Below are 26,582 nucleotides of genomic sequence, written 5' to 3' on the forward strand. Positions count from 1 at the left end.
TGAACTGAGCAATTGCTTTGGTGAGTCGTTAAGATGGTGTGGCTCTTGCAAGTGACGTGCCGTAGACATTGAATTTACTCCAGTGCATCTGGAGTCAACTCGCAATGCAATTCCAAATACAAAACTTTCAAAGGAATTACCGAGTCCAAACATACACAGCAATACTCCGGTTTACTATGTTACGTCGGGGATGCGCGTTCCCGAAAGGTGTGACTAATATCGAAACGACGTAAATAAAAGTCACCAAAATATCGTTCGTTAATAAAGTATTGTACTCTGCAGTACATTTCTTCATGCCCAAAGCAAAGTAGTTCGTGTACAGGGCAGGTGGAAGTGAAGGCTGAGAGGCGACGGATACGAGAAAGGACGGGTTTTGCTGTCAGCAATGCGAGTGTGGGTTTAGGTGATGCAAATCAGGTCGTACTTTTCTTCTTATTATAAATCTTTGTACCATTTTCGAAGAATCTTAAGTGCTAACGATCAAACGACTTTCATTTTACCAGGTGAGGCCCACTGAGCTCTATAGCTAGTTTTCAGAAGCGACGTGGCCATAACGAAGTGACTAACCACGGTACATTTATAGCAGCCAAATACTCTACACCAGAGCCGGCCCAGCCACTAAGCGACCCTTGCAATTGCAAAGGGCCCCGTGGCCAGCAGAGGGCCACCTAGAGTCACTGCTAGCTAGTGGGTGAAAAAAATCATACATCAAAGGGGCCTCCAACCAAATTTTGCTTAGGGCCCCCAAAGGTCTAGGGCCGGTTCTGCTCTACACTACTGGGTGGACAGGGGCAGGGCTTTTAAGAAACTTGCACTTTAGCGCTGTCCTAAGCATTATTTTAGAGTTTCGATTTAAAGCTTTCGTGACTGCAGGGATTCATCTTCTTGGTTCTTTCGGTGACTTTACCGAAAGAACCAAGAAGATATTTTAGAGTTGTCAACAGTAATCACCAATGGAGCCCGATATATATTTATTTGTCTTCACTAGTATTGCTAAAGCAACAACTGGATGAGGTCGACCAACCATGTGCTTCACTCGTTGGACCTCGCACAGACACAGGACCTCCTGCAGCCATAAGCTTTACCAATGGAAAACCCTCCCCTCTCTCCATTATCCTTTCCTCATAGTCCAGCTAAAAAAAAACGAAATTCCGTAAACACCACCGGCGTCTGGACAAGCCCGTGACAAATCACAGGAGCACTCGTGCGACATTACAACTGTCCAAAGTTGAATGAATAATTGTCTCTGGATAGATGCCAGACGTGTCTGTGCCAAGGCGGGCCGCCTCGCCGTTTGTATTTCTTACCACCCGATGAGAAACGCCGTGATGCAAAGCCCATCCGTGACCAACTTCACCGCACACAGCCCACGTGCGCCGCCACATTGCCTTCTTTATCTGTGGAACTAAGTGGCCGACCAAGGTGGTGTGGAGTGGCTTGTGCTGCTTAGGGTACATTACAAGGTATCATCCTCTTCGAGTGCTATTGTTTTAAAGTTGATTTTATTATCATCATCCAGCACTGCATCTTCTAATTCCACACTGTATTTATTTTAGGTTAAAGCTACAGTAAAACCTTTGATTGCGAGTAACTTGGTCTGCGAGTGTTTTGCAAGACGAGCACATTTTTAAAATAAATATTAATTTGATAAACGAGCGAGGTCTTGCAATACGAGTAGTACGTGTATACGCTTTGTCTGCCGAGCGTCACGTGATCACAACTGATATACGAGTGCTTTGATATACGAGTGCTTTGGATTACAAGCACGTTTCCGGAACGAATTATGCTCGCAATCCAAGGTTTTACTGTATTTTGAAATAATACACTGACGCTTCCATATATAGTTTAAGGGCAGAGACGCATCTTTTAATTCAAAAACTAAAATAATGTAATTGGTGTAACTGTTGTTTCAATTCATAGACATACGATGTATGATGAAAATTTAATTGGAAAACAGAATTGTGAAGGGTAAGAATTTTGTTTTTCTTTCATCAATTATGTTTTGGCAGGGTAATTTACCTCCATACAGTATTGTTAATAGGGAAAACATTTCATTAAATCCATTGCTAAATATATTTAACCTATTATGCAAATGGGGCAAATTAATAAAATATATATTGCAATTCAATTGCGGTGCATGCTCTTAAATTTGAATGAGGTATACAATGTACCCTCCCCTCAGGATTTATGAAAAGTTAATACTGTAATCCCATAATCGGGACTGTAAAGTAGAGTACTACTGGCATTAAAAAAAAATATTCTACCTACAAGAATCAGAACATATTTTATACATCATATACAAATGATTTGCTCAGTGTCACCTGCAATTATCACAAATCCACTGATTCCAACAACACAGTTATGATTCTGTAACAGGAGTGGGCAGAGGAGACAGTGGGACATCTCCCAGGTTACCATGCTCTTTCAGTAAAGGATACAGCCCTGCAACTGTTTGATTGTGCCGCTCCTGGTGGAAGGGTCCCCGCCAGAGGGAGCGCTAGAGAGCCCGCTCTGCAGGGTATTTGGCCTAATCTTCCACGCTGGTCAGGCGTCTTGGAATAGGTTGCAAGTAGCCACCACACCTTTCCCCACCCACCACATGCGGGGCCTGCCGATCGTTGGACTGATCTCCCATCTTGCAATAAAGCGAACTTAAATGTCACACAGAGATAGCGTGCCCAGATAATGTTTGTTAATGTGCCCAGTGTACAATAACCGTGCGGCTGAGACGCATGCCCGAGTGGCAAACATTGGTTTGCAAGGGCCGTCTGCTGTCACTGTCCGACCGAGGTATAACGTGGTAAAAGCACCTCCACTAGTCGCCATAAACAAACCACCTTTAACCCTGTCGGTATTTATCGTGTGGAAAATTAAAATTGCATGAACTTCAAATGTTAACAATCGTTGAACTGTGTCTGACGCCATGACATTGTCCTTTATCACCATTACTCGGTGGCATAAAAGGTAAAAAATTAACCCGTAAAAACAAAGTTTTTCACGATAAATCCTTTATATGCGTGGCATCGGTTTTATTTTATTATTCATTTCTGTTTTTCTTGAGTAAGAGTTTCATTTTTATCACATTGGTATTTTAAATTAAATATGAAATATTTTTTTTCCTAAAAAGTGGAAAATTTTGGGGAAAAATTTTCACGAAAATAAATTGTCACGCACAACGAGTCTGTGTGCAAAATGCCAGCTCGATTGGATCACGGGAAGTGGGTTAAAAAAACGACCGAAAGATGTGCACGGTCGTAAGCGCGCAAGCAAGCAAGTTAACTTAATATAAAGGATTTAAAAATAGATGCTGCCCAGCAATCACTTGCTCACACCAATTCTGGCAGAAGTGTTCTCCCTCTTGGGAAGAGGTGGCACTACCCATACTTTGCCCCACCACATATGACCATGCCGATAGACTAAATATGGTTGTGCACATTTATACTGCCGGGTGCAAAGAGGGAGGGTTGCATTTAATAAACCTTGCCTATTGTTTCAACTGCTGTGGCAGAAGATTGAAGAATGACACCGGCAACCTCTGCATACTTGGTAGAATATGGAAATAAAATTATGAAATAGGGCGAGGCTTCAACTGAAAATGGATCGTGGAAACAAAATAAAACAGACCCCCCTCTGCTGCGATTGAACCCAGTGGGGCTGTAAACAGGTTTATTGTTTTTAGATGGCCATATATTTTACTTGGCCAAAACACAGAAACTAAACAATTCAGAAAATGGTGTGAAAAATTTAAAGCAGCTTCTGTAATTCTTTTGAGGCAAAGCTGTAGTTGTTGTAAACCCCTTACGGCTATAACGCCTTTTTACTGCCCTGTTTTCTTTACAGCTTAAAAGTTCATATAGGGGTTTCCTTTGCTGTGTGGAAAAGCACAATAACTGGTTGTGTAACAAGGAATGTATTGAAATTTGGGGAAATGAAAGTGCAGTTCTATGCGCACCACAACGTAATGAAATAAACAATCTCCTATATTCTAGATTTGAAGCTTTCGTGACTGTAAGGATTCATACTCTTAGGTTTTTTCGGTAAAGTCACGTAGGTAAACATAAATAAGAAAAATAAGTAATAAAATGATAGAAATACCATTTTTTTTTACTTTATTTCTATTATCTTAGGTTTTATCGGTAAAGTCACGTAGGGCAAAATAAATAAATAAAAAAATGGTAGAAAAACATTTATTTTAACTTTCTTTCTATTATTTCAATCATTTTATTATTTATTATTTATTTTTTACCTACGTGACTTTACCGAAAAAAACCTAAGAGTATAATCTCCTACATCACGTGACCTGCTTTTTGTAATTTGTGACGTTCGTTCTGTGAGTGCGTGTGTGCAGAGCGCTGTGGGTGCATCCAAGTCAGTATGTGAGTGTCAAGGGCGGCCGGACGTCGTGCCGGCCACCTGCCCCCGCGTTGCCGTGCCGGTTTTCAAAGGTGCCGGCCGACGGCACTTGCCTCCGAAAGTCCGTCAAGGCTTGAGGGGGCATCATTGTGCTTGTATCAGTCTGGATGCGCGGTATTTTATGATCTGTTCGAGGTGACGGTTCCAAATCTTGAAGAATAAGTTCCGAAGCAATGCCAGCCACAGCGGTCTAATTTAGGCATGTATGGCTCATTTGCATATGAGTCAATTAGCACAGGGGCATTGTGCGTCTGTGCCAACCAACGTCAAAAAGAACAAAAAAATGTGAGCTACAGCATAGGTTTTGTGGAACAGCACCTGACAAGAATTATTTCATCTTATCTTAAAGGAATTTATATAACGCCCTAACCAAGGCGCTTTACGAGGAATTAACAACGGTGCAACGTGCATGAAGGTAATGGTGGAGATGAGGTGAACAAAGTAGATGAGAGAGGAAACAATGGGCAATTCTGTGATACGTGAATTTGGTGAAAGCGAAATTGATGACAGTAAACGATGATGAATGGTCCTCTACAGATGGATTGAATGAATGGGGGAATGAGTGAAAGCCATGTAATGAGAATACGAAGAGGGGAAAATGAACGGTGGTGATTGCGAGGGGGAGATTAAGGGGTCGTGGGGTGGGCTACGTCACAACATGTGTGAGTTTTGAGTGGGGAGTGGAATCGAGTGAGCGAAGGTGACTTGTTTCATGTGGAGGGGTGAGTTTGTTCCAGTGAAGAGGGAGCAAGAAGAGACAATAGGGACAGAGAGGGCCTCTTAAATGATGAGCTCCACAATATACCCGCACCTCCGATCAGCACGGTGGGCTACGTACGGTGCGAAAGAAGTTCAACGTACATACATTGGGGGATGGACTACTCATCTGGAAGATCCTGCATACTACTGATAAATCACAAAGCACTCGCGACTACAGAAATTGTTTACAATTATCTTAAATAGCTGCTCTCTCATAGCACAATGCTATTTGTCGTAATTAGATTCTCAGAATTTGTTTTATATCGAGTATATGCGTTGACAGACAATTTTGTGAGTAAAACTGCCACCGAATGAAAGTGAGTCAATAAACAGGACATCAATATGCATTGGCCTCATGCTTTAAACATGCTCTGTAGTAAAATGATTGTGATTGATTGTCGTACAGCTCTGTTTTAACGTCACACAGAAGCTAATCAACAGTGCATAACTGTAAAGTTAAGGGCAGAGAGAAAATCACCTCTTACTTCTGTAACATTTTAGCTAAAATTATCCATGCCCTGCACAAAATGAAGCTTTCCAAATGTTTTAATGTTATTACTTAACTTTTCTATATATAATATTTAAATGACAACACACAAATGTTGAAAAAGATTGACTCAGTAGCAATGTCTTGGAAGTATTGGAAAAGTATAAATTACCACTTATTTAGCATGTTTTAAACCAAGGTTTGAATATTTAAAATGCGAACACATTTGAACCATTTCAGATGGAAGACCCATGGGTGCTGTATCTTTTGCATATGTAGCCGAGATTATTAATCTTTCAATACCGACACGCCTGACAGAGAGTATTTGAGCATCTTCAATTAATCAATGTATTAATTTATATATATATAAAACAGCGCATTTCACAAAATGTACACAAAAACAAAATGATAATTGAACTCCGATGAGAATGATCGGCTTAGCCAACATGAAATGAAAACTCAAAGCCAGGTTAGAAAGGAGCGGAGCGGAGGCAGCAGCAGCAGGGGCAAAGGTCTTGCAAATCACTTGGACCCTGATCGTTTGAGGCACTGTAGGTCTGTAAACTGACCTCCAAGGTGATCTGCCATGGGTGGACAGCCAGCGCGATAGGTTATTCAGCTCCCTATATATCTGTAAAATATGTAAACGATGTGCAAATATACTTCTCGTCTGTCATCCGTAACTGTTTTACCAGTTTCCTGAAAATTGCTGCACGCAGTCATAGTTTAATGGAAAGACAGCTTTCATCCAAATTTAGATGCTGCCAGACGCATTATCTAACAAAAGCCGGGGCTTAGCAGCACAACTGCAACCGGCGAAGTCCAATGCACTGCCTTATCTCAGGAATAGAGCTTTTCTGTAATCTCTCACACCCGACTGTAAACCCATCTCGATTCACACACCCACACGCAGTGCTGATGAGCAAACGGAGGCCAGAGGCATTTTGCAAATAACTCGAGACACAGAGCCTGGGAGAGGAAAGACGAGGCCTTAGAAAGACTCATCACGCACATCCGATTAGCACGGTAGGCTCTGTGCGGCACGAAAGAAGTTGAACATACATGCATAAAGCATGGTGAATGCAGATGAGTTTTTTGTACAGTGGTTAAAGCTATTGCTCCTTGCGTGAGATATCACGCTTTAGAAAACCACTCCAGATGACACCAGGGGAGTAAATTTGAATGTAGCCAAAGTGCTCTGACCCTTTGAAACTGCACATATTACTTGATGTTCTTAACTCCTATCTGTGCTGGATATACGCATTTAGATGTTCCTAGGAAAATGATTGCACACTGCTGTTAGCCTAATCGTTTTATTAATTTGCCTCGGTTATACTGAATCATAGGATTGAGATGAAAACAATCTTTGACAAAAATAAACACGTTCAACGCAGATCATTTTACATTCCATTGGACACGCAAAATAGACTAAGCAATAATATCTGCGTTAACTTAAAAGCAAAACGTATGTAGTGAACTGTTTAAACAAAAACAAATTTTACGTGTTATTTTGAGGTCCACATATGGATGAATTTCTTTACTGTGTATTTTATTTTCTAAAATACCCAAATCTATTCGGGTGAAATGTCATGTCGTTCACACATCAATTATATCTCAGGTTTTTCAAAAAAATCTAAATTCATTAATTGTGATGACCTCCAATGAAAATTTTAAGACTGTAGTCATTAAAATAATCAATAATAGAGTTTTTTTGGTGTCGTTAAACCCGGAACCACCCGACACAGCCAATTAGTAAGGGCTGTCACGTAAACAGAACATGCAATTCATTACTAGTTCAGCACACCGGTGTGTTGGAGAGTAAACCCACAACATTTACAATTCGAAAGTCTACGTTTTAAACAGTCATTAAAATTCTCAAACACAGCCCCGGTGCCTCATCTCACAGGTTTCATGAGAAAGAATGTGTGGATTTTTTTTAAATGCTCACTATAGGGTACAAAGATGTATACGAGACATGCACAATCAATAGGCATGAGCATTGACCTACATTAATGCAGCCAGTTCATCATCAGCACACACAACTATATTGTCATCTTCAATTACAGATACATATTGCATATTCACTTCCTTGAAAATTAAAGTAAATGCAGATATTAAGAACTGATGCCAGCATCATTAACACAGCCAGCATTGGCTCTGCCCCGGCCTGTTTATTTTAATGGTTTTATCTATTTCCTTACATACATAGTTTTTCATTTACTCATGTTATTGCATTCCTATTGCTATTCATTTGCTTGTTAACTTAATGAACCATTTATTCAAGTAATATATTGTAAAATACAAATGTGTGTTTAATGTGGCAGCCTTGTGGTGTAAACAAGTCTCATGTCATAGCATCAAATGCTAATGTGGGACATAAAGCCAGGCTGCAAGGGCCTCATTTGCGCATTCAGCAATGCAGGTTTTGTTTTCTTTGGCAAATTGGCTCACGAGGCAGCATTCCGGGGAGCTCTGTGTAAGGCAGGGCAATCGTGGGCCTGGGTGTCGCGACAACATCGCCCCCATTTAGTTCTGCCAAGGCGGTTGTCAGAATCTCCTGGACTGTACGACCTCCTGACCCCGCAGGTGCAACACTGCCACAGAGGTAATGAGAACACTGGCCTGCGAGGATGCCGTGCTTCCTGGGTTCACGGCCCACATTTCCGTCGCTTTGCAGTTCAGATTGAAGGTCTTTCTGGCGGTGCAGATGAGAAAATTTGCTCTGAGGATTTAATCTTAAAGTGGCCTCTCTGCTGCAGTGCATCATCAAGTTCGCGGTTGGCTGTACAGCAACAGCAGAACTGTCGATGTGATGGCCGAGGCTGCGTTTTGCCGCTTGCTCTGCGCGCAACGAAAGGTTGCGTGGGACTTCCTCGGCCAGCACGGCCTGGAAACCAGACCCGAAGCACAGTGGTGGCATTGACTTGATCCAGGAGGACACTGAGTCTCCAAAGGTCTTCGACAGTTGGCTTTGAAAGACACCGCTGCTCTGAACACTTCGCTTTCGTACTTGTAATTTTCTGGTTATGCTTTTGATGAGATCTCTGCCTTGTTTCAGCTCATATGCTGCATACAATCACACAACACAAACACGCACAGCAAACAAAAGAAACAATGATTCCTTAATAAACCAGCACTGACTGTCAAGGCAATTCTGTTCGTCAGAATGTATTAAGACCAGCACGGCACATGAGATTGTAATATGGCCAGCACCATGCCTCACCCACCAACTTTGTTACCACTACCTGTACCATATAGTTAATTTTGGCTGAAATCCAACTTTCCATTTTATTCATAATTGACTGATGGATAATTTTATATCCAGTGTTCACTGTTTTTATCCTCGATTTACCATCTTCATGCCTTGTCTGGGCAGTGTTCCCTGGGTTTATCCTCGCTTTAACATCTTCATGCCTTGTCTGTGCAGTGTTCACTGGTTTTAAGGGCCATGTGAGACACCTGAAGAACAACGCCTTTGTAACACCGAATCTCCAGTTACAAAGCAAGTTTAACCACAATTACAACTCAACAATTCCTCAATAACATTGCATTATTTTGATTTCAAAGCACGAACACCTTTGCAGGCTATAGTTCTGGCAAACGAGCACAATCATTTAATAGTGCTCTCAATTGATGAGCAGAAAAAAATTAGAAATCTTTCCGTGAAAGTACTGTATATTGAAACAATCTAAATTCAAGAATGGTGTTTGAAATGATAATCAAATCTGTAATTGACGAGAAAACCCACCATAACAGAACCATTATGTTTTGAATTATTAAAATTGACATGGAATTTAATTTACCATGCTGGACATGACTGCATCGATCAATGCGACATATGATTATCATAGCGGGACCCCGGGGTACAAAATGATACAAACTGGCCGAAGCAATACAATATTTAATTTCTGGGACACTATTTTTTTCCAGGGGTGTACTTAACTCCACGACTGGGGTACCAATCAGTCCGCAATCAGTGCTACTCCGCGATGTCGAAACGCAGCGAGGACGATTGCGCTGAAACCCTGAACGCTCGTATGCACCATAATGCATCGTGTACAGCTCGTCGAGATGAGTCGATCGCCGCATCGCCGACCATCAACAGACTAACAGTGACTGCATCACGGACATTATGCGAGAGCCGGGGTACTATGATACCCCGGGGTACCGCCATAAGGTTCATATCACCCTTGTCTTGTAAGTGCACTTTAGTTTGGCTCATAAACTTGGCTAACTCGTCAAATTCGTGATAATATAAATCTTTTTTTTTAAACATGTGCCGAACTTTTATTATTGTTGTGTGCTAATTTATTCACTTTTGACTATGATGGAGTGATTATAATTCGCAGTCAACAGATGCAAAGATATACTTTGTCCATTACGACATTTTATCTGTTTGGAAATCTTTTAGCCAATAAATAGCAAAGAATTGTCTACATTCTTGATATGAAATCCATTGCCGGGAGGAGCATCATCACATGAAATGAAGCGTCTGCTGAATTGTGAGGTTGAAATCAACATGTGAGCACTGCTTGTAAAGCGAGGTCACTGCGTGCTCAAGTCGTGGCTGAATTGGCGGATTACTCACCATTACCAAATTATCTCTTTGTAAATGCTAATCGACTACATTTCGCTAAGTTGCAATGAGTGCACAAAGACTCAACTGTCCAGAAAGCAATCGTTGACATTAGCCTGATATTTATGTTAATTCATCTGAAAATTTGAAGCAATGCCACCTGCAAGTACACAAGCAGTTGTGCCGACGAGGGGTGAGGTCACCGGGGTCGCTGCCTGCCACTCAGTGATCTACAGTCAGAACTAACGGCTCCCTGCAGAGGGCTTCGGCGCTGATTATCTAACGTGCAGGATCGCCCCGGTGGCCTGCCTGGCCCGGTGACGCCAGGCAATAGCCCTGCCATTTCGCTCAGCAGACAGATGGTGATGGCACTTTTCCACGAACAGAAATTGTACTGAGAGATGTTATGACTCGGCTCAGCTTGAACAAAACAACATGACCTTCTGCCGTGGGGTAAAAAAAAAAACCACACACACAATCGTGCATTTTAATATGCAGTAAAACTGAGCGAAAATAAGTAGCTTTAAAAATAAGCCATAACACTTGAAATGAGGTTGTTTCCTGCTGATGAAATTAAATTAAAATGTTTGGCCCGCACCCTTCAATGCTGTTCTGGGTATGTCTGAGTGTGTGTGTGCACGCATGTCTGAAGGAGTGGCGCAGTTATTTGCGTGATGCCCTGTGAATCCCATGACCTTTGCTTGATTTCTGGCCATTCATACCATCATTGACAACTGGGTCTTGAGCCTGACCTGGGCCTACCCTAGGTTGTTTCAGCCACAAAAATAGTACCTGATGCGGAATGTCAACATCGGCACTGGGGAAATCAAAAGTGTCAAAGTATGGTTATGCCACTGCATCGTATGCAGTGTCATCCTTAATAGGTGCTCGCTTAAAAAGCACTTGACCTCATTGAGGAACGCTTGCCATTGTAAGGAAGTATTTAAATGGACTAATGATGTCCAAGAGAATCGTGCGCTGACTGCAAAAACAAGGGCACAGTATTTATGCAATATACCGACACTTTCTCAGAATAGTGGAAACATTTGTTTGGCAATGGCAGTGCAATTATACAGTCGTTTAAATGTGTTGGGATCCTTTCAAGTTGTCCACCATTGGGAAAATTACACAAACAATTGCCCCTGTCAGTGTCTCGCATTGGACTACGCTGCCCTAGCCGAGTGGTGCCGGTCGAACCGCAGTACGAAAATTCAACCGTGTTCTCTGCACCCCAATTGGCTACACATTGCTCATCCAGCTGAAGGTGCGTGTGAGATGAAGTGAAATGTGATTTACGGTTTTGACTACACGAATGCTAATGAGCACCGATGAACATGCACGCTTGACATTCACACGTGTCCGCACACACACACACACTATAAAAAATGTAATCCCTTTTCAGGATGTGCCACTGAAAGTTTTAGGTCATTAGTTTTCAAGCACATGGTAGATTGTGAGCTGTTGACGACAAATAATGAGAATTATTATATTGTATGGCATCTTGGCGTAGTGGTTATGCTTGTACCTCACAGCAAGATTTTCTGACTCGGGAGCCTCTCTACGTGGAGTTTGTAGGCTCTGCCTCTGTTTCCTCCCATAGCTAAATACATACGGTGAAACCCGGCATTGGCCAAACATTTTAAAGCTGAAAAATGAACTGCAAATGACTCTTTTTCGATTAAAAGCTTTCGTGACTGCAGGGATTCATCTTCTTGGTTATTTCGGTAAAGTCACGTAGAAGGAAAATAATCAAATAATAAAAATAAAACATAATAAAATAATTCTCACGACGTTTCGGCCACAACGCAAGCAGCCGTCCTCAGGTGAAGAGGACGGCTGCTTGCGTTGTGGCCGAAACGTTGTGAGAATTATTTAATTATGTTTTATTTTTATAATTTTATTATTTTCCTTCTACGTGACTTTACCGAAAGAACCAAGAAGACGCAAATTACTCTTTAGGGATTACGCACAGCAGCAACATTGCCCTTGACTGCGAAAAACTTTGCAGGAGCCTCCTGAAAAAGAATCCTGCGACTCAGCAAGGCTTTACTGGGTAAACAAGCGTAACAATAATCATTACGACTGAACACAATAAAACAAAATGGTAATTGACTGAGAGGTGTGAGAGGTATGGAAGCTAAAACAGTTCAGAAAACAAGACAAAAGTATTTCATGTTTTTGCTAGCTCCGCAACTTCATAACAACCCTCCTGCTGATCTTTGAAATAAAACATGTTCAGAATTTTTATTTATTTAACTTGATAGCGGTACCTTTGAGCCAAGTAACAGTCTCGTCTGTGAAGAGACGGCTCTCAATCCACTCAGCATGGTCGTGGATGTAGTCAAATGCAGTCAGGCCTTGGCTGTCTCGCATCTTCACGTCAGCTCCTGAGCACACACAACCACGATCAACACTACACTATGGACTTATACAATAACATGTTCATTAAGGTAAAGAAAACACTTGTGTTTTTTTACGTAAGATGTCTGTAAGTTTCTGCCAACTGGAATATTTGAGGAAATTGATATTATGTTTCCTGAAGTAATTTTATTTCAAGAAATATATCCTCAAAGAGACTAGTCGCTCAAAATATTGAGATCTTTCAATCCTCTCGGTGACAGTAAAAACACCAATACATGTTTAATTGTATATGGCCTATCAACATTAGACATTGGTGAAACCAGTATTGTAATATTTTCACATGTTCTTCCTTAATACCTTCCTCATACAAAATAAGATACCACAGCAGATGATATGTGTAAAAAAATCAATAACGGAACGTCATGCATGGTGTTACATTTACCATAACGTTTCCATTTGGCTGAAATTACGAAGTCAAGGCAACATTTTACGTTTACTTAATAAAATGACATGGTGTAAAATAATTGTTAATGCCGATAAACGCAAGTCCATATTTTTAATTCTCACAAATAAGTGTCAATAAGGAAGAGATGAATGTGGCATCGCCAACAATTTGAGGGCTTAATTAATTATCAACCTATAGCGCACACGAGTGTACGTGACCAAGGTCTCACTGCTCCACTGCCGACTAAAACTAAATTCAATTTGAATGTGTGTCAGCTCGTTGAGAAGTAAAAAAAAAAATCCGCGCTGATATATGCACCAAATTAAGTGTTGAAATTCAGTCACATTACCTTGTTACGTGACAAGGTGCCTGAAGTCCTGGATACAATATTTTATCCCAATCACTTTTTATACAGTGGCACTGCGAAAACCCGAGACTTAGCAAAGGGAGAGTCGGAAGGTTAGAACTGAATCGACGCCGCCTTTATTCACAGCGTCATTTAGAGTGCCATCCATCAACTGGGGTGAGCGACACTCTGTACGCGCACTGAGCTCGTTGCAATTTCCGTTCCCATTTCGGCAGAGTCACCGAAGATTCACCGGATGCAATCCCGTGCCTTGCTCGCAATGCGCCAATTTTCATCTCTTTGTTCACGACAACCAAAGTGTGAGGGTGCGGAGGAAAGATTTACGATGTTCTGACACCTCACATTCTCGATACACTGCTCCGAAATGTGTGTGTATATGTATCTATATATCTTCATGAAACTATTATTATGTCTCTCTGCTTCTGTCTATTTCATTGACAGCAGCAGCAAAGCATTGTGTAGTTGGACATTGTTGTTTCTTCTGCACACAGCAGAAGGAGAGAATATGGGGTAGGTCAGCTGGGTGGCTCAGGGAGGGTACGAGCCATGTTTGAGAATTAAGCCAGGACCTCTCACATAATGTATTCACAGGCCCTTAGGGTGTCCATGCGAAAAACAAACCTGTCGCCTCTCTGACGCTGTCACACGCAGCAAGCTTCGCATCAGCACGGTCACTTATGGTCACACTCAATTATTTTGAAATGAGGTCCACAAAATTAAAACTATTTTCATTAGTTTACACACTGCACTTAACTCTGAGAGTACAATAGGGTGAAAGACTTGAGCCATTCATGGTGTATAACCAGAGCTGTTCTTGGCCAAATAAAAGTGGTCTGCTCTATGTTTAAGTTTTCACAAATTAACACAACAGTGCTTTGTCTCTGGGGTGCACTTAACACATTTTCAGAGCACAGAGATTAAAATGACACAGTGAAAGAAAGTTTTGTGTATATATAGAGATAAATATGGAAGACACAGAGTTGACTTGGGAGTCAGATTGTAATGGTATCATCATATTGATGCTTACACTGCACTATGAACCCTACGGCCAACCCGAACTTGATTCCTGACCAACGGCTCACATCAGTAGTGAGTGATATCTGAAGCCCCATTCACCAACCACGCATGTGACCAGCTTGGTGAAGTATGGTCAAACAACCCCCAAGAGTGACGTGGCAAATGAGGAGGCCTCCGTCCAGCAGCACTCTGTTGTCAGTGGCCAGGCTGAAACTAAATTCTGGTGAGATGGAACTATTTGTGTGTGTGCCTCGAGGACTTAACACCCCCAAGCCTGCAGCGAGTTGGCTCCATACACCGACACGCTGCATCAAGTCCCCAAAGCCACCCAGACTCATCTGTCACAACACATCTCTATATATTTTTGCTGTGCTGTACAGCATTTATATAGCCCGCATGTGTTTTACAGTTGATACAGCAATATACTGTACATATTCTAATTCACAGCCCTTTGTTAATCCACTGCTGGCTGAAGGCCTCTTCACACCGTGAAAGTGTGTGGAGGTCTCCCAATCACGAAAGGGAATTGAACTCGGGTTGGCGAGTTCATAGCACAGTGGACTAACCACTTGCACCACCACTCCAATCAATATATTCTGCTTCACAGTATTGCCTCGTTTTTCACAAACTTGATATCCGCAAATTTGGCTATCCACGGATGGCATCTGGAACTCTACACGACTGCATCGAGGAAGAGAGAGAGAAAGTGATGACATAAAGTGATGATGCTACTGCGCAGCATCATCATAATTTAAGGTAAGTTAATTTCTAAACGATTATTTAATACTTTCATATTTATTTACTTTATGTTTATTATTGCCAATTTAATTGTTTTTGTGTTATTGTAGTACCGTTGAGGACGCGTGCACACCGGAGTAGAGGCACACGTATTTATTTCACAACAGTCACTGGGGACATACAGTACTGGAGGGGGTATCGGCCCCCTCACCCGGATAGCTGGGAACACACGGCTAGCTACCCCTAGCCTGCCTCCTAATCCTCCAATTACTGGGCTAGGGGAGGCTGTCTGGCCCGACACTGGTCAGTCGGGCTACGGTACCCGGAGTCCCAGAGTCCTGGCTCTGGTTCACGGGACCACGCCGCTGGCTCGGTCCTGCGCGGCCCTGACAAGGGCGGCGTCCCAGGGGAGTCCAGGGCTCTAGCTAGGCAGTATTCGGTCTTCAAGAGTTTACTTAAACATTCTGCCCCGAGCCCTCTGACACATCCCCCTTTATACTCCACCCCGCTGAGGGGTGGGGCCCCGGGCTGCCTGGTGCGGACGTCGTTGAGAGCACCCCCCCCCCCCGTGCACTCACGTAGCCCCGCCCACTGTGTTTGTTTCCCATAAGCTGCCATGCATAACGGCTCTCTCTCTAACACCCCTACATTATGATAATTTTCATGTATTTAATAGCGGATGCATTTATTTACGGGAATTCATTAAAAAGATACGTTTTCATAGGCCAATATCATTATCCGTGAAATTTTCTATTCACGAGTATCTCCAGAACGTATCCCTTGCGAATAACGAGGGAATACTGCATCAATTCTGTATTCATAAAATAAACCTCCCTGAGTATAAAGCGTTTTTTTTTTCTTTTCATCAGAACAGTTCAACTTTGGGTTCTTGTTTCCAATTTCTTGAGTAATATTCGAGTGTGAGCGAAAACTAGAATGTCTGGAGAAATGCAACATGGTTACGATGAGTCAGAATTCAGCGGTGATAGCATCCACATGTTGTTGCTTTTGTCACAAAAAAGTTACCGGCAATGAAGAAGATAAATAATGGTTTCTCCCACGATTTTCGTTTGAGATCCTTTTTACAACAATGGTCCGTGCGCTCGCTACGGAGACAGTTTATAGCGCGGCGCGCTATATTGAGATGCCGAGGCATTTAAGCGCCCGATAAATGCAAGTCCTTAACTCCTCATGGCCGACGGTCGTGCCCGACGAATGGCAGAAAGACGCCGGAGGGAACAACCGCCGCGGAGATGGAGTGATGATGGCAGCCGCAAGGAGGGAACACAACCGAGTAAATTACCGCCGAGATGGACTGTGGCATTAAGAGACTATGAGGGATGGTAATGATTTCATCCAACAGTGCATAGAGTATGGCTGGTGATAATGATGACATATTTACACATATTTATATTTTCATACATAACTGCATGTATAATTAGTGTACGTAGATACAGCGTGGTAAAATATGGTTTCAAATTCCCATGACCAAAGTGGAATGGCGAGGCCCTCACACAGCAGTGGATTGATAAAAAAAACCCATAAGTTCTACATGTACGTGCACGTTACAATTACGGTCTTTGAACTGGACTTGTTGTGTCACTGCCTACTCGGAGAAAAAAAAAACATCCGTGATCGTGCGACGCAGTGGCCACTGCTACCGGGGCTCTGAGATGCGGGCACGCAGCGGCCTCGCATCAACGCGCAAACGAGATGCGGCGCACGCGGCACAAAGGCAGTGGGGTCCCCGCTGTCATAAATAACAGCGAGCGCCTCCAACATCGGCCGCTCTAACTTTCCGCGCACGTCACGTGATTTAACGTTATCGGCAATCCTGACCGTGCACAATAATCACAGCTTTGCCTGCGCCGCGGCACGGATGGGAAATCGAATTTATGGCGGGGCGCCGTGCGCACGTGTGCTCGCCTGCGCGCACCAGCTATGACGAAGCTACGACGAAGCTGAGCTCCAAGCGATGTGTGGGGGGCGACATGGCAGGACAAAGTAACAGGAGCCGGTGGCACGGGTGGAGCGCAATTCACGCGCGACAAAGGACGGCCAAATCTTTTATTAGGCTGGGCGTGTTCAAAACGTGCGTCCGCTCTCCTTCTAAAGTCTTCCATGCATTCAAGTCAAGTCGCTGAAGTCAACACTCTCCATGCTCAAGCGAGCAATGGCACGGACACTATTCTCTTTTAACGGCCGTGATCCAGGGGTTGGAAATGTCACATTAACCCGCCACGTGTCAACCTCTCCAGAGGATGGCCACTGCCGAACAAGCTCTGTCCTTGTAAATGTTTCCAGCAGTGACATGTTGAAGTCTTAACACTGGGCTCATGAAATATCATGAGCGTGGACATTTACAGTCAGTTTTCACCAGTTATTTTCCCATACAATCGTGCTTTGTAGGATGAGGGTGACATGGGGAGGTGGCACGTATGTATATGTGGGAGAGGATTAAACCGTAACCCCTGCACAACATGAAACAACCTAAATAATACTGTGCATTGCAGACTATCTGCAGGGTGACAATTCCTTAAAAATGTAAAGCCAATGTGGGGAATTTCAAACCTCAGTGCACATTCTGTGCTCTTAAAAAAAATTGCATCCGAAAGCTAACGGTCCTTTGTGTGAATGTGTGGCACATTTGATAGCCTGGCCCTCACTCCCTGCGTTTTCTCACAAAAGTATATCTCGACTTGACAATGAAGAACTGCGTGTTATTATTTAAACATCATTGGGTTGTGCTCTGCATCATCGACTCTCGGCTCAGGTTCAGCGGCTTCTCCTCCCTGCTTATTCTTGCGTACGCTCTGGCCACATTCTCCTGCCCCAGGACAGCGCCGGTAATTTATTATCGTGCACTGATTTAGGGCCTCATTTAAAAGCAAACAATTGGGAGGTCTCTCAAAAGCAGCGAGCTTTGAATGCAAACACAAGAGTGTACAATTCAGCAGAGTATTAAAAGCCAGGTGGCAGACATTTAAATGTGCGAGGACATCAATACACCCCGGACAATGGCTCTTTGGCAGAGGCACTTCGTCTCGATCACTCAAACGAAACACACTACTTTGCTTCATTTGTAATAGACACACTCTGCAGGAATCTAAAAAGCATATTCTTATCAGCCCTTTATGAGACCACCATCCTTGGATTGCGCAAGATCTTTACGTGGCAATGTTCGCTGATATTTTGTACTAAGCTTAAACTCTGGTGCTGTACTATTTTCTGCGTGAATCGAACAACAGCTCGTTGCATTCTGTTGCACTGTTGTCTTGAAGCATTTGTAAACATTCTTGAGAGATGGGGGGCTAGTTTGGGAGATAACAGGTTACGGGCAAAGAAAATAAGGCAGTGGAGAATAACAACAAATGGGGAGATGTTTTTTTTCTTCTGGAAATTCCAACCTTTGCATTTGTCTGTGTCACTTGCACAGTGATGATGAGAAAAGCTCTGTGGCACTGCACCTATCAGAGGAAAAGATTGGTCAAATTGCTCTGGAGATAGTGTCTAAAAATGTCGCCACATTTCAGGTATTCAAACGCGGCTTCTCATTTCCTTTCTCATTGGCAGTGAAGGAAAAAAAATCAATGAAATAACAACCATCATATTTGTATACTGTACTTTAATACTGTACCTACTTTATTCCAACATCGGTGCAGTTATTTTATAGGCTCACTTGCAAGAATATGACTTCAATAAAGCAAACGAAAAAAGACTCCTCTCTGTTTTATATCTCTTTCCACATTCCCTTTGGATGAAAACAGTGGAGTGTATCACCTATCTCACACATATTTCTCGGCCCCCTCCATAAACATTTTACAAACCCCGACTACATCTTGGACAGACCCATATGTACTTTTGCTGACAGATGTGTAAAAGATGTTACCAGCCAGGCAGAGATCAGGCGCATGTTTGATAGGTTTATTGGCTTCGGTGCGTTCGACTTTCACGCCTATGATTTGTTTGCCTACTTTCAAACCTGCGTGTTGAATCTGTATTTCGAGCCCTTTCGTGGCGATTAATATAATGTGATTCTTTCTCTGTTGTTACGTGTACATTCTTTTTGTGATGCACCGTTGAAACACTGTGCGATTTTAAAAAAAAAATTAAATTGGCATGTAAATATATTTAACGTAACAATATTATTACATAGTGGGGGTTCTTTTTTGTACGTGCATAAAGCAGTCCATCACTTACAGCTGCATTGTGAAAGGCCCCGAGCCGTGCATACGGGCCCGTTGTAGCAAACAGTGGACAATTTAGCGAAGAAAAAAAAGATGTAGCTGTCATATACCGGCACGGAATAGCTTACTTTTAAGAACAATGCCACAGGATGTTTTATATCCACAAGTTAACCGACGGGATGTTCCCTAGATAGGACAGCTAATTTATTGAAAACTGTTCCCACAACACGTTCTAATTAGTGGCTGGGGATGTGAGCTGGGGTGGACTGCCAGAACAGACACGGCCTTGAGGTTTTGCTCTGTGACCATCAAAGAGCAAAACCTCAAGACCATCTGGCCACTTACATTTGCAAGTGATGAGGCATCCTTAGTATTTGTTTTGTTTTGAATTCATGAATCACATGTGCAGCTCTGTGGTATGGTGGTTAGCAAACTGTTACTTGGGTACTGGCTTAGCCAATTCTAATTGAACCTCGGTCAACTTTTAATGTGTGGAAGTAACATATATATAAATAATCGTGCTTTTCGATTTAAAGCTTTCGTGACTGCAGGGATTCATCTTCTTGGTTCTTTCGGTAAAGTCACGTAGAAGGGAAATAATAAAATAATAAAAATAAAAAATAATAAAATAATTCTCACGACGTTTCGGCCACAACGCAAGCAGCCATCCTCAGGTCAAGAACAGGTCTGTATTTGAGCCTAAATATACGCTGCCAAGCCTGGTGGTGTTCATTCAGACGCTGTCTTTCCGACAGACCTGTTCTTCACCTGAGGACGGATGCTTGCGTTGTGGCCGAAACGTCGTGAGAATTATTTTATTATGTTTTATTTTTATTATTTTATTATTTCCCTTCTACGTGACTTTACCGAAAGAACCAAGAAGATGAATCGTGCTGTTAACACAGCCATTCGCGTGTACATTTTCACAATTACAAAAACAACGAATCCCCATACAGCCTCAACAGGCTGCAGTGGCGGGCCGTGTGTTTTACACCTAGGCCTTCAGTGCTATCCTCCCGAAAATAAACCGCCTTCGAATGACCTCACCATGACACTAGGGCTATAGACTATTGTTACTTCCCTTCTACGTGACTTTACCGAAAGAACCAAGAAGATGAATCCCTGCAGTCACGAAAGCTTAAAATCGAAATTTAAAACCACCCCATATTCACAGTGACAGTAACCTTTATCGAGTGGAATAAAGTGATTTAACACGAGGCTCAACACCTATGAAAAGTTACAATACACTAACTGCAGAGACATGAATACATGGTGACTGAAACCATCAAGGATGTACCACTATTACGAATTATGACAGGATGCTGCATCACAAGTAGACATCGCATAGCCCAAACCAATGTCATTACCAAAGAAACAAGAGCAGACTCACAACAACCAGTCACATTTACTCATATGACCACCAAGCAAGCCAAAATGCCCTAAAACAAAAATAATACAATCAGGATTCAACAGGCTTCCCCACAGAAAAAAAAATCGAAAGCACTAAGTCTAAAAATCTAAACGTCACAAAAGAAAGTGAGACTAGGTTTTCCCCTTTTTTCTGGCCTTTTGGCGTCCTCTGGTCTAACACCGTTTGAGACGAGGCTCAAAAGAAAGCTGTCTCTGGTGTGGACCAATCAGTTTCAAAGACAATGCATAAATTATCAGTGTGTTTTTTGTTTGCATTCTGACCACAAGAATTGTGGTTTTTGTAGACATGATTCCTTGTAAAAAGTTTCAGTTTGGTGTTTTAACATCTCAACACCTGTTTTGTTGCCAGGAAAAAGGGCAAAACCTATTCTCATATTTTGGTACTGGCAAAGGAGGTCCCATGATGTCACGAAAGAAAGTTTAAATAAATCTAAGATGATGCTACGTTACTTGCTAGCTAGTTTTACTTCAGTTAGCGAACTGCCCCTCTGATGACGCCAGACGAAAAATGGTAACGTAGGCGGCTAGGCCAGCTAGAAGGCTCCGGCGTGTCAAAGAATACGCCCAAAATGTCAAACTCAAATATGATTGGTTAAAGAATATGACAATCAACAACATCGTCCCCATTTGCTTCAACAGCAGAGGGGTTTCACTCGACACTCTGGAGGCCTCAGGGTAGAATTTTTACCCGGAAAGGCGGAGACAGCACAGGTGGAAAATCTGGTGCCCCATGCGTTTGTCCCCCCCCCCGCCCGCTGCCCTTCACACTAGGGCTGAACGATTCGGGGAACTGCTCTAGATACTCTAATGTAAGGATGAGAACTTAAACGATATGAATTGCTTCCAACATGTATTTATTAAAATATTACAATTTAAATTGAACAATCAAACTTAGAACAATTGTTAAGTTAAATTAAGTTATAATAATTTAAAAAAATTAAAATAAGAAAGTAATAGGATTTCGATTTAAAGCTTTCTTGACTGCAGGGATTCATCTTCTTGGTTCTTTCGGTAAAGTCACGTAAAAGGGAAATAATAAAATAATAAAAATAAAACATAATAAAATAATTATCACGACGTTTCGGCCACAACGCAAGCAGCCACAACGCTAGAGGACGGCTGCTTGCGTTGTGGCCGAAACGTCGTGAGAATTATTTTATTATGTTTTATTTTTATTATTTTATCATTTCCCTTCTACGTGACTTTACCGAAAGAACCAAGAAGATGAAAGTAATAGGACTTTTCAAATCGCAGCCTTTGCGCTTTGCCAGTCGCATTGTTTAAAATTGCGATTTTAAATCTTTCAGCCCTGCAACTTCACACGCGGTGGCCCACGCCACCGCCGTGCGCTTTGCTTGCGCGAGTCACAACGGAGGCGGCCGTGAGCTCGGCTCACCGTGGCTCAGCATGAGGGCGGCGGCTGCCATGCTGCCGGTGCGCGTGGCCTGGAACAGGGGGCTCTGTCCGCTGGCGTCCACGCCGTCCACGGCGGCCCCGTGCTCCATCAGCAGCTCCACCAGCTCCGGGCACTCCGGTGCCGCCAGGTGCAGTGGACTGCCGGTACGAAGAGACACACAACACGCACACAAAAAAATTAACCCGTAAAAACAAAGTTTTTCATTATAAATCCTTTATATGCGTGGCGGCTAGAGTCCTCTTGTCCTCTGGCTTGAGATGGCTGCCACCTATGGGTCAGATGATTGCATGGCAGCATTAAGCAATTGGTAATTAAATATAATATTTTTGTCCTAAAAAGTGTAACATTTTTGAAACATTTTTTCACAAACATTAATTGTCACGCACAACAAGTCTGTGTGGAAAATGTCAGCTCGATTGGATCACGGGAAGTGGGTTAAAAAACGACCGAAAGATTTGCACGGTCCTAAGCAAGCAAGCAAGTGAACTTAATATAAAGGATTTAAAAAAAAGATCCCACCTCTAGCCTGAACAAGACTGTTGGGGCGCAGTCGCTGTTAGTCGACACATGAGGAGGGTGACACACAAAAAGAACCCCCGTATAGCCTTTAACAGACTGTTGGGGCAAGTGCTGTTAGCGAGCACCTATGAAGGCCGGAACGGTACACGAGGGGGTGGGTGGCCAGCACCACGCCCGACCGCCTTTGTCTCCCTAGTGGCAATGTTTACACACCGCACCAGGTACTCATTTGAGGCCGAGTCGACCTAGGGGAGGCCCGGGACCGGTTCAGATAATCGTCACTGGTGTTGGCCGTGAGCGGGAATCGAACTCGTGTCGCCGGGTTCATAGCGCAGCGCGCTAACCGCTGCACCACCGCTCCCCACTAGACACACAAGGCACTGACACACACGCGTGCCGACCGCGGTACGTACGCATAATATAATGCGTGCGCACACACAGTCACACTAGCAGCGAAATCAATGAAATGTTATTTGAAATTGATTTAGAAATGATTTTGGAGCTGCTGTGAGTATAGTGGAGAGATCAGCAAAACAAGCCTCGCACACTCTAGGCGCTGAATTAAAATCCAGGTTGAGCTGATTAAATCGTCTGTAAAATTGCTCTCTGCCTGATCATATGTAAATTCAGTTTTCCTCTTGTAATTTGATTGGTGGATTGCTTATGGATGGGGTAAAGTGTGAGCACCATCACCTATATCAGCTGCCAAATTTGCGCTCAATGAGTACAAAATACTCTCATAGAATGCGAATCAGAGTAATTGTATCACTGGCACAATGATTTACAGCCCTTTGTCGAGTCACTGCTGGATGAAGGCCTCCCTGCACCATTAGTCAGGGGGTTTGCGTGAATATTCTTCACCCAGAGACACGGTCAGATTTCACTCACTACTGATGTCAAACACGGCCAGGCATCAACCTTGGATCGCTGGGTTCGTAAAGCAGTGCGCAAACCACTGCCGCCACCACTCCACCCCAAATGTCTAGCCAGACCATTCCGAATTAAATACTGTGCCTGGGTTTGACAGTTATTTCAATCCCATATTTAAAAAAAATACGTGACATTTTTGAATGCGCACCATGCCATTGCAGTGTTTATGATGTAATAAAGACTGTATGGGGTATGAGTCACATGATGGTGGAGGGCCAGCTGATCCTGGCAGGTCACCCTGTCGTGGTGGCGTGTTCACGGAAAATTTGCAACGACAAGAGAGCTCCACCCAGCTTAAACACCTCTGCCAACTTGTGAATCACACCCAATGTATTTTTTTTAATAAGGGCATCATAGGCAATGCAAAACTTTACAGAGGAGGCAAGCTCCTCTCTACGAATGACTTCAGCCAATTAAGCAATGGGCGTCTCCTTTAGAAAAAAGTGTGCTGGAGTCTGTGCGAGGTGAAACTAAACTTTATTTCAAGCGCACAATGCACTTGTTTTGTAAATCACAAAGCCGTATCAACGCCTGTACTCTATAATCTCGTAATGGCAAAAGTGATGCAATCTCAGAATATCCGAGTGCAATATACTCACAATGTCTGCTGAAGATTGTGCTCACAATAATACCTTCTTAGGATTCAGGTGATGCACCGTGAACGCTATTGGAGGCAAATCAGAAAAAGCTAACGCGCAAAAAAAAACGGGCTGACAAAAGCACTAGGGCGAAAATAACAAGTCTCTCGGACAATGCAAAAACACCTCGTAACTATTCTTTGGTTCTTTCGGTAAAGTCACGTATAAAGATAAAATAATAAATTATATAATAGCATACGACGTTTCGATTGCAACACAAGCAATCATCATCAGGTATAATGAAATAGCGACACAAAATCTAACCAGAAAACCACAGACAGACATATAAGCAGACAGATATCACCAAGATACACAGAGAGAGCAACACAGGTACATATCTGTCTGCTTATATGTCTGTCTGTGGTTTTCTGGTTAGATTTTGTGTCGCTATTTCATTATACCTGATGATGATTGCTTGTGTTGCAATCGAAACGTCGTATGCTATTATTTAATTTATTATTTTATCTTTATACGTGACTTTACCGAAAGAACCAAAGAATAATTCCTGCAGTCACGAAAGCTCCAAAATTAAGATTCACCTCGTAACTGTCAGCCTGTTGAAGTCTCCGAGCTTTCTATGCAGCCAAGTCTCGAAATACAACTCGAACATCATTCAAATATCTCATGCTTTTTTTTGAAGGGTCAATTTCAGCCGAGCAGATATTTCACATAATTCGCTGCACTGTGAGAGCGCCAATCAGAGGGTTGATGCAATCTGTCCTTCATGTTTTCAAAACAAGTGAACCCTTCGAAAGTTATTTTTACAAGGCACTCCGCTTCCTACATGCGCAATTAGTAAATGTGCAACGCTGAATTAAATCTCACGACAAAGTACAGCCTAGCAGAGCACGTGCAAATTAAATAGGAAACGCCAAAACAGTCCCGTGGAAATTCTAAACTAAACTTTTTATTTTACTAGCTAAGGCCCACTGAGCTATATTGCTCTTTTTCAGAAGCGATCTGGCCACAAATTATACCTCAACGAAGTAGCTTATCACGTAGAAATGTATAGCAGCCAAATAGTCTAAGACGCGTGTTTTTAAATGTGGAGAGAAAATCCGGAGGACTCGGGAGGAAAATCCACGCGACCACGGGGAGAACGCGCAAACTCCAAATTTGCAGGCGTCAGGGTCGAGATTGAACCCACGACCCCCTGTATACCTTCGTCACTGATTTATTGATATGTTGATGCACGGCATTCAAGTATTTAGAAAACTATTTCTGGTATGCACTTGAGATAGCTGTGGTTCTGGGCTTGACTTGCCAGTACAGACAAAGCAACCATTGCTCACTGACAAAGGCGCTTAACCCTAACGTGACATTTAAGTTCATTGTGGACTCAAAATAGATGCATACTTTGACAAGTATGAGCTCACAGTTGTTTAGACTATTCCAATGTAAAATTGGGGTGATCATAATTCCCTGTGATTTATGTGAATCAATATTCATTATTACGTCTTGTCAGGGTGGAGCAGTGGTTCCTGGTCACCTGAGTTCGATTCCTGGCCAGAGATACTTTCAGCGGACAGTGGCATCTGAAATGGTCCTGGAATGGGGAGGCCTTCATCCAACAGTGGATTGGCACTGGACTATACATTATTATAAAATATTATTGTTATACCTTCTCAACTGATGCAATAAAGATTAGATTTCAGGAAGAGTGTAACAATTCACCATCCCTTCCTACTCCCACGATTAAATGCATTTTCATCATCAACAACCGTGACTCTAGCTCATGAGTCAATTCAATAATCGATTTCTATTGTTTTTTATTACGATGAATGTAGCAGCCTATAGTACCTAGAGAGGCGATGTGAACCCATTACATACAACATGTGTGAATCGAAAAACATGAATTCTCATACATGTGATGTGAGGCATATGTTGTGACTTAGGAATCGATATTAATCAGCGGATGAATGCATCATCCTTATCTTTTAGTGAGTGTTCTTATACATACAAACCAAGACTACGATCCCCTTGCCTGTATAGCCTTAACATACTTTTGGGGCAAGTACTGTTAGCGAGCACCTATGAAAGCTGGGATGGCAATTGAGGAGGTGGGTGACCAGCACCATGCCCAGCCACCTTTGTCTCTCGAGTAGCGATGTATACACATTGCACCAGGTACCAACGTTTGGCTGAGTCGACCTAGGGGAGGCCCAGAACCAGTTCAGATAATTGTCACTGGTATTGGCCGTGAACGGGATTCGAACTCGGGTGGCCGGGTTCGTAGCCACTAACCTCTGCGCCACCGCTCTCCACGTACAAAGACATATACATATGCATCTTTATAT

General features: G+C 42.8%; 1 protein-coding gene across 1 annotated transcript in view; it reads right to left on the reverse strand.

Annotated features, from left to right (window-relative positions):
* Window positions 1–4,249: 4,249 nt before the first annotated feature.
* The window catches only part of LOC144720238 (uncharacterized), a 99,563-nt gene continuing 77,230 nt past the window's right edge, over window positions 4,250–26,582 (reverse strand). The window contains exons 25-27 of the mRNA XM_078596796.1: window positions 22,178–22,335; window positions 12,506–12,622; window positions 4,250–8,725 (exon numbers count right to left, since the gene is read on the reverse strand). Of these exons, the coding sequence (XP_078452922.1) occupies window positions 8,070–8,725; window positions 12,506–12,622; window positions 22,178–22,335 (931 nt within the window). The 3' untranslated portion in view covers window positions 4,250–8,069. The remainder of the gene's footprint in view (window positions 8,726–12,505; window positions 12,623–22,177; window positions 22,336–26,582) is intronic.

Source organism: Lampetra planeri, chromosome 8 (assembly GCF_965212315.1).
Source record: "Lampetra planeri chromosome 8, kcLamPlan1.2.h2, whole genome shotgun sequence".
NCBI lineage: Eukaryota > Metazoa > Chordata > Hyperoartia > Petromyzontiformes > Petromyzontidae > Lampetra > Lampetra planeri.